The sequence below is a fragment of the Rhododendron vialii genome, chromosome 9a (assembly GCF_030253575.1).
Source record: "Rhododendron vialii isolate Sample 1 chromosome 9a, ASM3025357v1".
Lineage (NCBI taxonomy): Eukaryota > Viridiplantae > Streptophyta > Magnoliopsida > Ericales > Ericaceae > Rhododendron > Rhododendron vialii.
The window spans coordinates 3,506,648-3,520,559 of NC_080565.1; the positions used below are offsets into that span (position 1 = coordinate 3,506,648).

At 39.5% G+C, this 13,912-nt stretch overlaps 3 protein-coding genes and 1 non-coding gene across 4 annotated transcripts; 1 reads left to right on the plus strand and 3 right to left on the minus strand.

The window, feature by feature from the left end:
- Nucleotides 1–474: 474 nt before the first annotated feature.
- On the minus strand, nucleotides 475–4,495 carry LOC131301993 (transcription factor RF2b-like). The gene is made up of 4 exons (XM_058328538.1): nucleotides 3,782–4,495; nucleotides 3,544–3,676; nucleotides 1,758–1,842; nucleotides 475–1,345 (listed from the first exon to the last, which is right to left on the minus strand). Exons 1-4 carry the CDS (start codon nucleotides 4,252–4,254, stop codon nucleotides 870–872), a joined length of 1,167 nt encoding a protein of 388 aa, XP_058184521.1. The 5' UTR covers nucleotides 4,255–4,495; the 3' UTR covers nucleotides 475–869.
- On the plus strand, nucleotides 2,632–2,739 carry LOC131302166 (small nucleolar RNA snoR100). The gene has a single exon (XR_009191638.1). It is a non-coding gene; the product is annotated as a small nucleolar RNA snoR100 (small nucleolar RNA).
- Nucleotides 4,496–8,958: 4,463 nt separating the features above from the next.
- LOC131301996 (putative disease resistance RPP13-like protein 1) lies at nucleotides 8,959–11,878 on the minus strand. Its single transcript, XM_058328546.1, has 3 exons — nucleotides 10,881–11,878; nucleotides 9,232–9,984; nucleotides 8,959–9,039 (listed from the first exon to the last, which is right to left on the minus strand). The coding sequence occupies exons 1-3, from the start codon at nucleotides 11,677–11,679 to the stop codon at nucleotides 9,020–9,022; spliced, it is 1,572 nt and encodes a 523-aa protein (XP_058184529.1). The 5' UTR covers nucleotides 11,680–11,878; the 3' UTR covers nucleotides 8,959–9,019.
- A 5-nt stretch (nucleotides 11,879–11,883) lies between these two features.
- On the minus strand, nucleotides 11,884–13,608 carry LOC131299511 (putative disease resistance protein RGA4). Its single transcript, XM_058325100.1, has one exon. It carries the CDS (start codon nucleotides 13,606–13,608, stop codon nucleotides 11,884–11,886), a length of 1,725 nt encoding a protein of 574 aa, XP_058181083.1.
- Nucleotides 13,609–13,912: the final 304 nt, after the last annotated feature.

Genomic DNA, 13,912 nt, shown 5'->3' on the forward strand with positions numbered 1-13,912 from the left:
GTTGTATGCCCCATACTCTTGGGATATGAATTATATGAATCCAACACCTACCTAGAACCAATGTCGTACCCTAGTCCATGTAGCAGGCTACAAAGCATATTCATAGTTCATAATTCAGATACTATTCAAGCTTCTTTTGGTGAGTGTTGCTAAAGATTTAATGGTAGTGTCGTAGATTGCTCTTTTCCAATGAACTTCGTTAAGAGAAACAGATGACCGCATGTGAAGCTTCGAAGGAACGGCCATATGTTTTTGCCCATAACTTAGCGTATCCGAGCCAGTTTACGCACAATTTTTCCATCCGCTACTGGAAGCATACTAGTTCACAATGAAAGCCTTTTTCTTTTTGGCCATGTCGTTTGACGACTAAATCTTATAGATTTAGGCAAGCAGAAATGTTGCAGAGAATGATTCGCTTTTAAATAAGGTGAACCAACCCCTCATTTGGTGTATGAATAACACAAAGCCATGAACACATACTATTTACATTCGAGAGAGACAGAGACATACTTTATTTACATTCTATATTGTCAAAAGTGGATACACAAGGGGCGTCTCATCCATTTGCAATGACTCTCAATTCCCAGATGTTATGCCACACGAAAAGAAAAGAAAATTTGAATAGTGAAAGTCTCATGAATACATAAGTAGTACGGCAATAATATTTGGAAGTTCACCGCCTGAGGGCCCGTATTGCACACTTATAGGCTTATCTCCATGTTTTGTGTCTGAATCTGAACACAACTGCATTCAAATTCATATGCGAAATAAGACCATAAGATGGTGAAATGATAAAACGGGATAACCAAACAGGCCTTGAATATCACGTAAACGTGCGTGCATATACCCACTGACAAATCGCAGAGTCGCTATTGCGTTGGGGAGTTCTTTTCAACGGAAGAAAATGGGGGACTTTTTGCATCCGCGGGGCCGGTAGACTTTCTCTGCTCAAGGGGAGTTGCGGGACTTGTCAGACGAACGTGGCCACTCGACTGGCCAACACGGGGATTTCGGAAAGGCGGCATATCTGCAAGCAGAGGAGCTGGTTTCTTTGAAACTGGAAATAAACTCGTGTTTCGTGGAGAAAGTGCGGCTGATGGGTTATAAGTTGGTGACAGCAAGTTTGAAGGAGATGGAAATGCGATTGGGCTTGGAGGCAAAGTACTAGAGGTGGATGATGGAGAAGCTAACGGGCTGTACGGCACGGTCGGTTTTAGGGCCGATGGAGACGCTAACGGGCTGTAAGGCTGCACTTTAAAGCTGAATGATTCATTGAGAGTTTTTTGGCTGCTGGTACTGGAAAGCTTGAACATCTCAACGTCCTGGTTGAGCGCATCGTTCAGAACTGTGAACGAAAAAGTACCCATAGTAAGTAAACAGACACAGTACCAAAGACTACCTCGGAATATAAGTAAAAGTTACGACATGAAAGCAAACAACTTGACGTGAATAACGGTGGTGGTGGGACATTGATTCATAAGAGCCCTCTTGGCTCTCTGCGTCGAGACATTGTTAGATGTACATTGCAAGACATTGTTAAGTTCCCTTATGAAAATCGGGTATTTCAAAGTGTCAGATCAGATCACCTTACGAAGAAACGCCCATTGCCTTCAAAAGCATCATCTCTAGGTAAAAGAAAAACTCAACGTCGTTTCTAAACGTTTAAACAGGAAGAAAAACTCCTAACGTACGTATCAGCGAAAGACATTCGGAACTGCCAATAATGAGGTTAAATTTGAATGAAATAATTAGCTTACCATCACGCAGCTGGACTTGTTGCTCCATAGATTTTAACTGTAGGTTCAGCTTGGCATTCTTTGTTGCCAGATGCATTGCGTCTCTCTGCATAGTAAAACAACAAAAGATTAACGAGACGGGCCATAACCTTATTGTGTGAACTGAAGATAGGTGCCTTAGAAAATTGTGCGTTTGTTTACAATGAATATTTGGAATTCCCACGACACAGAAAACCAATTCACTTTCGGGCAAATTGTGTGAAATTTAAGCTCGAATTGGTTCAATTTGGTTTCAATTCAACTTGCCATCCCCTCCCCAATTCCATATCTAACTGGATAGATTCAGTGGCACGGGAGGTGGCGGACAGTTGGTGGCGGTGGTTAAGCTGGTCACTAGTGTTAAGTTAGAGCAAGGGTTTTTGTTAGGTACGAGGAAGAAGATGAAGAGAAGGGTATCAATGGATGGGACCGGGGATCTAGTGGCGGCGGTCACAATAAGAATTTTAGAAAACGCAATTATTATATGTGAAAAAAAAATTATCTCCAACTTATATAGTCTCACCATTCCTATATTTTTTTCCTTAATTTTTATTACATACTAGTCATAAATCTTTTATTTTTTTTTTCAAGAAAGGAGACCTAAAGAAGTATTTTAAAACTAAATTCAATGAGCCAAAGTGAAATAATATAAATGATGTGTAATTAAGAAAAAAAAACTCCACATTAATTCTAACCCTAAAATAACTTAACCTATAAAATTGAGGGAATTTAATTATAATGCCACTCCCGAAGGGAGTGCGGTTATCAATTTAGAAAATCCATATAGGGATCTGGAGAGTGACATTATAAATTTGGGGTGTGACATATCTTTGTACATACCGATGCTCTGAACTATCAATAAAGAAAACATGGTAATGAGCATATAAATTCAATTGGGTCTCTAGGCCTGCCCTCTCTGATGCCATTTGGCTTTGATTTGGGGACATAGTTCCGCAGCAAAACATGTATAGGGGAGGCTATTTTTTAAGTGGTATTTTGAGATCAATCACTTTGTACATATTGTCAAAAGTTAGGTCTGTCTTCAATCATTCCCCGCTCATACCCTCAATGATTAGAGACTACATGAATTCTGTTATTATTGTTGTTGTTGTTGGAGTGGCATTATCGATATCTAAAATTAAAATTAGTCTTTTTTATATTCTATGTGCAAATGAAAACCATCATTTACTATACTTTTTATTGTGTTATTTTAATTTTTTCTAGAGCCGATGGCTATTAATATTGTAATGTATCTTTTATTTTTTTAATTAGTATACATTTCGCCACTGCTAGAGTAAAATCCTGGTTCCGTCTCTTCACTAACAATGTACGTCGACCTCAAGGTTCTCTTCCACACTCTAAAATCTATGTGTGTGTTGTCCAAATTTTGTTGAATCGGATGAAAAACCTAACTGTGCACATTGATGTAACAACCACAGGGTGGTTATGACTAATAATCAAATGTTAATGAGGAAAAGCATAGATGTAGTTTGCTAGAATGCATTCGAAGGGAAGAATCGTGCCTCTTAACGTATATTATTTGGTGCGCCTGAAAATGCCCCAAACTCCCTCTCCACCACGCAGTAAATAATCACCCAAGGTGCACATGCATAAATGCTCAAAACTTGAAGTGTTTAAAGAAAATTCATGTCGAAATGCAACCTACGATACCATAGATGATCAGCCATTTCGTATATCAACACAATGTTCAAATATAGGTGTCCCTGCAATGCTCAAGGCAACAACTAAATTCAGTGAGGCAGTTAACCTTATATTTTGCAACTTGAGCACAGAGATTCGTTGTGTCTAACTGAAGGCGCCGGACTTGTTCCTCCAGTTGTGATATATAGCGAGCAATCCTCTCTTTCGAGCGAGTAGCAGACTGCCTGTTCGCCACAATCCTAAATTCCAAACAACTATGTTAGCAGAAAATAACTATGCCAGCATGACCTCTCAAATCAAATTGAATAGAATCAATATGGAGTAGATTTTGTCCTAATTCAAACCTCTTGGCTCGCTTCGGGTCTGCGGACCAAATATCAGCCAACCTCTGACATGGTGTAGTATTCTTCCTCTTCCTTTCTGATTCACTGCCGCCAACGCTGCCACTGTCCTGGTCCATTAAACAACCAGCAATATCATCCTCGATCTGCTCGAGTTTTTCAAGATCGATGAATGCAGAGAAAAGGTCATCTCCGTCGTCTTCCAGTGGGTCACCGGATGGGCCTATGGTGTCATCTTCGACAAACTTAAAACTGCCGTCCGAGTAAGCCCGCCGATGGGCTAGCCGATTGGACGAGGAGGAACCAGGTTCGTTGGTGGCGCCAGACATCCCAGAAAACACCGGGATGGGTGGCACCACTACGGTCATCTGTGATGGCTCATTGGAAATTTGCAGCTCGGATGTTGATACCGCGTTGAAGTTAGTGTTATTTTTGTTATTACTGGTATAAGGGGTAGGGCTTGATGGGTTCTGCATTTCCCTTGAGGATTACAATTCACATGTTATATACTTTCTCTAGCACCCAATTGAATGGGTTTCTGAAAGATGAATCTTTTCGTATGTACTCGAACATCTGAGAAATAGAGAGAGAAAGAGAGAAAAATGGACGGGTGGGGATGGAAAAAGCGGCTGCCCCCGGCACCTCCCTCTGCAATCCGTTGAAAGGATCGCAGAAAGGAGAAGAGAGGGATGTCTTGCCTAACAACCGTTGAGCTAAAGGTTGGTTTGTTGTTTTCGCGACGAAAAGGGCGGAAGAGTTGAACAAGATTACAACAATTCCGGAGTAGTGTTCTAAAAATAGGACTCAAAATAACTGTCTTGACTTATGACTCTGTTTGTTCTTTCCTTTGTTTAGAAAGACTGTTGACTTGAGCCAATTCAAAGTGATCCTCTCTCTTTCTCTCTCTCTCCCTCTCTCTCTATGCGTGTGTGGCGAGGGGCCTCCCAACCCTGCTAGTGGTGTCTATCTCCCTCTCTGGTGTGCGTTTTCCATCTCCTTCGCTATGACATTACCTCGTCTTTTTTCCTTTTTTTCAGTAATCTCCACCAATGCAAACCTTCAGTGCAATTGGTGCTGAAATCCCATGAAGATTACAAGAAACTGAAAGGGAGGGGTTAACGTGTCACACCCCAAAATGAGAAGTGACCGGCCGTGAACCACAAGGCCAACTCATGGAACACGCAGTCTAAAATAAAATAAGTCGTTGATCAATAAATATTTTTTTTTGTTATCAAATAAATCCCAATCATAAGCATGAGGCACAAACATCCCATGAACCAAACAATGTCAAAAAGATCCAAACATCTGACAAAATGTTTCAATTGCGGAAGCGACAAATAAAATACTAAATTATGATGAGACACCCTAAGGAGGTCAAACAACAGCACACCCCGAGATACTGCCAGAGTCCTCCTAACTGCCCTACTTGCCTGAAAAAGAAGTTGGAATAAATCCGTCAGCTGACGAGCTCAGTGAGTAGCAAAGCATGTATATTAAATACAGTTCCAAAACAGGGATCAAAATAATTTACCATGTCACCATAAATTTGGCAAATGCGGTGAACATCAAAATAATCCATTAATCCAATTAACGATTCATCCGATAAGTCTTAATGGTGATCACAATACAACCTCCAACAACAATGGGGAACCACAACCAAAATCAACAGTACCAAGTGCCAGTGAATAAATATCTCAAAATTGGATCCAATATCAAAACTTAGAGTCACCACGAGTAGGCAGCCCGTAGAACTTTTCCCTAAGAATGATCCGGTCAATAACAACCGTTGAGCATTAGGGTCACCGGCCTAATCCGGATTCTTCCCTAATGGCCAGAGTCACCCGCACACAGAAGATTAATTTCCCTGGACTTCCAAAATATGTTCCCATCAATATCCACAACGTTCCCACCAAAAGATTATTCGATCATCAAATGGTTTCACCAATCCGCATGCCAATTTCAAGAACCAAATAAAACAAATAAATGTTCCCAATTTCAATCATTAATTTTCTAAAACAATAATTTAAGGGGTACGGGGAAGTTCGCAAATACGTAACATGCTTAACTACTCACCTGGGTCCAAAAGTATTAATGCACTCGAACAACGTATGCCGAAAAGTGGCTATCCTGAACAAAATAACAAAACACGGAATGACCAACTATTCAAATACACACTAATGTAAATACAGAATATCATTTCCTATCAAAATAAAGTAAAAACCTAGCCTAATCCTAATTGCTAACCTATCAGTAGCAAACAAAAGCCTAAATCTCACTACTGCCACGCCACTACTTCTTCCACCAACTCTCATAACAATTTTAACTCCAAAACCATTTTACTCCACTACAATTCTATAACTGTCAATATTAAAAATCATCCTACAAACTCCAAGCTAAACACCTCTTGCTTCAAATCATCACATGCACCGCTGCACACCACATCGCCAGCCACACGCAGCACCGCACACCGCCATGCACAATTTTAGACACCTGGTCTCACACCCACATCATACACAACATCTGCACTACTCCATACGTCAACAAGATTAAAAGAAAAACAATTGGTGCCAAAAGAATGGAACCCAATTAACCTTTCAGTAATCCCTTTGTTCTATACCTCCAAAAATCAAACTTTAACCCAATCCATGAACGACAAAGAATGGATAAAAAAAAATGGAACAAGAATAAAGGGATCGAGAATCTCTTACCCGATCACCCACCAGAAGTCTGCGGCTTCTTTCTCTTATTCAGTATTCTTGACTTCTTCTCTCGACCGTTCTCTCCAAATAAAAACCCTACTTCATGAAAATATCTTCTAACTGAGTAACTTTATAAAACTACCCACTAACATATTACCCCTAATTTGTTGGTGACTAGTTATCCAACCGATATAGACCAACCACTGCAATTAATAATTATACGCATGCCCCTCAAAATGTAATAATGCACACAGTAACTATATCATGCAAAAAAGAAAATTGCTAATTAGGACCCACACCATAAAAACTTTGAATTAATAAATGGCCAAAATAATTAATAAGATAAATAAAATTTCTAGGTCGTAACATAACGTATATTTGTTCATCTACCAATGGAGATCAAGTTATGGAGGCCAATCGGACAACAACATGGTTCACACGACAATTATATCGACAAGAACAGAAAAAAAGAACATGACAGTTAATTACTTGTTCCACAAACTAAACACAAAGGCATCTTGTCTCAGATGCTAAAACCGAGACGACAACAGAAGCCCTAGTTTAGTTACTTTCGAGAGTGCATCGCAAAAAAAGCTGCTACATTATCAATTCCTAGTTACAGAAACACACCATCCTATGGGAAAAACGGAAAAGAAACAGTCTAAATTGTCAGACAAGCTATGATTTTCCGAATGATAGATTGCAAAGATCCAGGATCGAAGCGAAAGAAAGGGTAGACCCCAAAGGCGAAGCAAAAAACTACATCTTCAATTCAAATTTCCTACATCCTGGAGGAAAACAAAGTACAATGCCAGCATAAGAACAAGATCATGAGGTATCAAATAGTAAACATAACAGGAAAAGGCAAGTGTGGAACTCAGTGGAAGCTATTATAAATATGATCAGAGAGCCGGAATACCTATGAAAAATCATTTTGCGATGTTGAAGACTTGTGTCAGCAATACTACAGAAACAGCTCAATCCACCAATGGCTGAACCTTCAACTATCTTAAAAGCACATGCATTTAGGGATGTAAATGGAGATTTAGCCAGCAACCCAGTTTTGAGATTGGACTTTTCCATCAATCCATTAATCCGCCTCTAATTGGTAACAAGCTTAGATCACAAGCTTACCAATTTCTGGAAAATGCACTCAATCAGCAGGCAAACATTCTAAAAAAAATATGAGCCAGTATGACCTTTGAGGACCGAAGTCTTACCATGAATTTCTTAGACTTAGCACATCGCACTGTCTCGAAGACTCGGGAATCAAAACACCTAGAACTGGGGGGGGGGTGGGGGGGAAGAAAAATAAGTATCATAGCTAATTTGTTCGCTGGTCTTACAAATTATGCAAAGAGGTACACTAGTTTTAAATCGCGGTATCGGTCGCCGTCGCGGTATCGGTCGCGGTATATCGGTATCGGGACATATCGGTGATACGTCGCAGGAATCGGGTGTCGCGGTCGTGAATTTTTAAAAATCATCAGCAACATGTATAAAACTTGAAAAATATACTTTTGCCCCAAACATTGGCTTAAATTATCACATTTTAATTAATTTAAGACATGTAATAGCCCATTCTCTTCATGTGAAATATCTGATAATTTATCAAAACTCGCAAGTCAATAAGATTTTACAAATATGAGAAAAATGCAACATTATAAGTTTCGATATAATTGACATAAATAGCAAAAATAAGATGAAGACATTAAAATAAACACACCATAGAGGTTTTACATTACATAATCGCTAGCCACAACTAGTTTCAAGCTCATAGCTTTTAAGTCAAATATAATTTTGCTAATACAACTTCAATGCCAAAATGAATGACGTGGAGGTACCGATACGTACATGAATGACGTGGAAGCAAATATATACATATGTGTGGAAGGAGCTCTTTTTTTTGATTTTTTCTGTTTTTTTTTTTTAGCTCTGTTTTTTGGTTTTTTCTGTTTTTTTTTTTTTTTTTCAGAACCGATACGTACCGGCCGTACCGGTCGTATCGGCCATACCGGTCCAAAAATCGGTTACAGACCGATACGTATCGGGAACCGGCCGATACGCCTGTGAATTTCAATCTCACCGATATATCGGCCTATATCCGAATCGGGAGTCGAAAATTCCGGTACGAACCGGCCGATACGTACCGTATCGGCCGATATTTAAAACTATCTGTGCATTTTAATTTGATTCTTAGGATGCATAATTAAATGGACCTTGAGCATTTTCAGTTTGTATTGACACTGCTCAATGAACACAAGAACAGGTTACTAAAACAGTTTCGCTCATAGGATTTAAATACATAAAGGAGCTAATTAGTTAAGAACTACTTTCTTCAACACGTCACAATCCTGTTTTTTCTTTTATTGTTGCTAAGGTCTCAGAATTCCTAAGGGGCGGGAGAATAGACGCACTTATTTCATTTAGAGACTACCGAGTCTGAAAATAAGAAAACAAAAGAAAATGCAGTAAATGAAAAAATTACATGATTTGTGGGGGAGTTTCATGCTTCATCTGCAAGGAGTGGGTACACCTCAGCTCACTGTATTTTCCTTCCGTCTGAAAGCCCAATAATCACACCAAATAATTAGGTCGGATAAAATTTGGTATGGATTATTTTAGATAAGCACACAGGGGAGAGAGAGAGAGAGAGAGAGAGAGAGAGAGAGAGAGAGAGAGAGAGAGAGAGAGAGAGAGGTGACAGGCAAAGAGAAGAAATCAATAAAACATACAATTCGAAGAATAACTTACCTATTAGAATCTTTGGAATATGAGCAATCTTGTGCCAATCTTCGCCGATTCCCTTTTCGCATCTTTTCTCAAGAAGGGGACAGCTCCATATCTCCAAAGATTTAAGAGATGAAAGGTTGCCCAGACACTCCGGCAGAGATTCCAACCCACTGAAATTCGAAATTGCCAAAAGTATCAAGGCAGGGAGGAGCTCAAGTTGATCGGGGAGAGACTTCACCTCCGCCCATCCCCATAAACATAGATACTCCAGGGAGGTGAGATGGCTCGATGGTGGAGATGCAGTAGTACTTGTGGAGGGCCAGGGGAAATATCCATACTCCTCTCCGAAGTAATCTATAGACAATTGTTGAAGGTTGGTGGTGCAAAACAGTCCCTCCTCCCAACAACTTTCCCGATTTGGACAGTCCATAATTCCTAGGAAAAAGAGTTTGAGGCGGCGTAATGCATCTGGATTGGGTTTCTTTAACTTCGGACAGAAAAGTAGCTGTAATTCTAAAAGGGCTGGCTGTAGCAGCCCATCGGGTAAACACATCAACTCCGGGCAATCTTCAATCTGAAGTTTATGAAGGTTCGAATAGTCGTTGAATAATGCTTCTGTTTCGTCACTTTGATCGAGCGTTTTTAACTTTGGACAATCTTCTAAGACTATTTCTTCAAGGGATGGTTGTAGCACCCCATCCGGCAAACACGTCAACTCCATGCACTTTACAATTGAAAGTTCTCGAAGGGACATCAAGAGGTAGAACGCTGCATCTGTTTCGTCAATTGGACCCATCAGATTATAGCAATGATATACACATTTCTAACTCCTCAAAAAACCCTAGGTTTTCTAGCTGGTTTGGCAAAAAAACTCATTACTCACCCCATCTATTTTCACTATTGTCATATCTCTCTTTGTTTGGAACGTGGAGATAGGAAGAGAGAAGAAGCAAGAGTTCAAAAAAAAATTCTGTCCCCTTGTTTGGTTTGAGAGAAAAGAGACAAACAAAATGGAAAAACAGAGTAGTAAGTACAATGAATTTTCTTTTCATTTTTCGTGTTAATTATTTTCTCATCTCTTCCCTCATTTTCCAAAAGTTCCAAATACAGCATTAGGAATTCTCTGCTTCTTTTTAGCAAATCTTCCATTATGGCTTTTGTTTGTTTGGAAAAAATTGTTTTACACAAAAAATTTTATCAATTTCGGGTGTTTGGTGCATAAACTTGGAGTACACTGTTTTTAATGGTAAAATATTTTACCTCCACAAGAGGAAAAAGACTTACGAAGCAAAATCATAGTTAAATTACGTCCTTTCATCTTAAGGACAAACTAGTTTCCTAATCCCAGACCTACTTGGACCTCAAGACCTTGACAACAACTTTTTCTTTAGACAACACAAATCTTGTACCATAAATTTTAGACGATTTTTGTTGCAACTTAATTATATGGCGTGCACGCAAAGTAAAATTCATGTAGTTACTTCACATGATTTTTTTATATAAAAGTATTTTTTGGTCGACACAAATAGAGCCTAAAGTGGCAATGTTCTCGTGATCCACATCTTCCTGTAGAAGCAGGGATTGTCTATATCTCATTTATATAGAAAACGTAATTATGGTGAAAATGAAACAATGTAATAAGTAACTGCTGAATGGTATCAACGACTGACCTGGAATGGTCATCAACTTGGGGCAGTTTCTGATATCTAATCTCTGAAGACAAGGGAAGGATTCTATCGTACTCGTGGCAAAAGCGGGCAATGACGATACGTCTGACCATTCTTCTAGTTGAGGCATATTGCAAAGTACTAATTCCCTCAATGCTGGAAATACTCTTGGAGTTGCTGCCTCACTAGCACTGCAATTATCGATAATCCATCCGTCCTGTCCATAAAATTCGGGACCAATACGCTTCAAGTTTTGCAAGCCATCCATTCTGACAATCGCAAGATGCGGAAGGTGTCCGAGCGCTGGGACTTGTTCACACAACCTACAGTCTCTTAGCTCGATCTTCACCAATTTTTGAAGCACGCGGGCATTCCTACTCATCCAAAACACCCATCTTCTTCCTCCAAAATTTTGAAGAATTAGTCCCTTAACATTCTGGTGAGGTTTGAGTCCTTCCAACACATCCCCATGGTTATTGTCGGGCTCTGCAAGGTTTTCTTCCCAATGAAATTGCAACTCTTGAATGTCTGATTTTCCTAATATTTGAGCTTTCTCTGCTTCTTCCTTGTCTTTCACTTGCTGTAGATCGTAAACATGTAATCTACCTCTTAGCTTGCTTAAGCTGCCCAACTCTTCAATTCTATGGCCACTCTTCTCGCCCACAACAAAGAATGGAAGTGTTCGCAAAGATGTCAACTGCCCTATCTTCATTGGCATCAATTTCCTATTTTGATCATTGTCTTCAAGATAGAAATGTCTCAAGCTAACCATGTTGTGAAAATCTTGTGGAAGCTCTTCCATGTTATTTGGCAGTTTCAGTGTTTCCAAATTGTAGAGCTTGGTGATAAAAGTTGGGATTTTCACAATAGAAGTCTCAGTGAGGTCAAGAAACCTTAAATGTATGGACTTGCATATTGAACTAGGCAACTCTTCTACACGTGATTCTTCTTCCACAGAAGATTCATCTAAACGCAGGGCACGTATACACTTAAAAATTTTGGTGTTCTAGGGGAGATGTCCTTTTAACAATAGCGTCCTTAGTTTTTCAACATTTTCTTTTGATAAATCTAACTGTGTTTCTTTTGTAAAAAACGACAAATGTTGAACATCGGAATAATTCTCCTCCTCACTAGCTCCCAAAGTTAAACAAGTACCCTGTGAGACACGGAGTGCAAGATCATGGACTAGATCGTGCATCTTGCAACTTGTGATATTGTTGTACTCATCAAATTTCACTTCCTGGAATAACGAATTGCGCAACAAGATATGAAAGTACTCATTGCCTAAATTTTCCATTTCCACCTTGCCTCCTGGAGAAGATTTAAGATATCCTACACTCATCCAAAGTTGAATCAACTCATCCTTCAGAATGACATGGTCCTTTGGGAAAATAGAACAATATGCAAATGATTGTTTCAAAGATGGTGACGCTAAATGGTCAAAACTAAGCCTCAATACTGAAAAAATTCCCTTTTCATTTTCCAGTAAACTCCATGTTTCACTCTTCTCGATGGACTCCCATTCTTGTTCGTTTAGCTTAGAGTACAGTAGACCTCCTAATGAGTTTATGGCTAATGGCACACCCTTACACTTTTCAACCATTCTTCTACCAATATCCAATAACGTTTGACTTTCTCTTGGTCCGCCACTGGCAAATGCTCTTTTCCTAAACATTGCCAAACAATCAGCTTCCGATAGTGTCGTCAACTGATGGGTGCAAGATGGGGATGTTCGCATTGCTAATACAACATCCATACTACGGGTAGTTACTAAAATTCTGCTTTTCTTAGAGCCACCTATTCCTATCAAAGAATTTCTCAAGTCTACCCATAAATTTGGATGTTTATTCCGAACATCATCTAATATGAGCAAGTATTTTTTCCCATTTAGTTTTCCTGTAAGCTTTCTCACTACTCCTTCAATGTTTGGTGTCTCAGATTTATCTCCAGTAAGAGATTGCACCATCTCATTCAAAAGCCTTACTGCCTTGAAATCATCAGATACACAAATCCACATTCTCTCTTCAAAATTATTCAAATCTTTCACTTTTTTGTAAACTGCTTGAGCTAGAGTTGTCTTTCCTAGCCCAGCCATTCCTACAATGGCAGTGACAGGTAAATCACCTTCTACGTCAGAGCCAAGTAACATATCTACCACTGCCGAAACGTCACCATCCCTCCCCACTACTTGTTTATCATCTATAAAAGGATGAGTCAGCCTGAATTCCCTAGGTTCATAATTAATAGCACCTATGAGTTGCTCAGCTGGTCTAAGACCGATATCACGTGCTTGTTTCCCAATTATTTCGAACTGTGTATTTATGTCCTTGACCTTATTAGCCATCTCGGAACGAAATGAAAATGGATTAGAGAGGGAAATCCAATTGCGCACCTTGTTCAGAATTGAGTTCAGAATTGAGTTTTGTACCTCAATCTTTCTTCGAAGAGCTTCGTAGGCCAATTCATCCAACACATTCTCAGCATCACAGATAACAGCCTTGAGATTCTTCAGCCACACCATTGTCACTTTTGATGTTATCTTCCGGTTCTCAGCATCATGTAACATAGCCTGAATGATTTCTAAAGTTCCACAGAGCTCTTCGAGGTCTTTCTTGAAACTGCATGCCAGGTTAATCTGATTGTTGATCTTACTGTCAATCTGATCTTTTGCTAGGGAAAGCAACCTTTCCAGGATTCCTTTGGCTGCGAAGATGAGCAAAGCCTCAGCCATGTCTTTCTTATGACAACAGAAATTGGGAGTGAACAAAAATGCTTGGTGAACAATTAGCTAGCAAGAGAATACAAGAGAAGGGGGGTTGTGAATACAAAAGAATTAAGGTGTATATCCAATGAAGTTCAGCTTATTTTTATATCCAATGTCTTAATTAGTCATTTCCCGCGGCTATGTACGTGATAATATGCACCAGGCTTGTTTGACTGCAAATGTGCGGTTGGAGTGTTCGTAGCCATTGGATGGTGTTTTGAATGGTCGAGATTTTAAAAAAAATATTCTGGAAAAAAGTTAACTTTTCCCC

Coding starts and splice junctions, on each gene's coding strand:
- LOC131301993 (XM_058328538.1), bottom strand. CDS start 4,254: ATGCAGAACCCATCAAGCCCTACCCCTTATACCAGTAATAACAAAAAT. Junction 1,843..3,543: donor CTCAAGTTGCAAAATATAAG/GTTAACTGCCTC, acceptor TTTACTATGCAG/AGAGACGCAATGCATCTGGC. Junction 1,346..1,757: donor ACAAGTCCAGCTGCGTGATG/GTAAGCTAATTA, acceptor TTTCGTTCACAG/TTCTGAACGATGCGCTCAAC.
- LOC131301996 (XM_058328546.1), bottom strand. CDS start 11,679: ATGGAAGAGCTTCCACAAGATTTTCACAACATGGTTAGCTTGAGACAT. Junction 9,985..10,880: donor CAAGTTGATGACCATTCCAG/GTCAGTCGTTGA, acceptor TTGACGAAACAG/ATGCAGCGTTCTACCTCTTG. Junction 9,040..9,231: donor TATTCCAAAGATTCTAATAG/GTAAGTTATTCT, acceptor TTGGGCTTTCAG/ACGGAAGGAAAATACAGTGA.
- LOC131299511 (XM_058325100.1), bottom strand. CDS start 13,608: ATGGCTGAGGCTTTGCTCATCTTCGCAGCCAAAGGAATCCTGGAAAGG.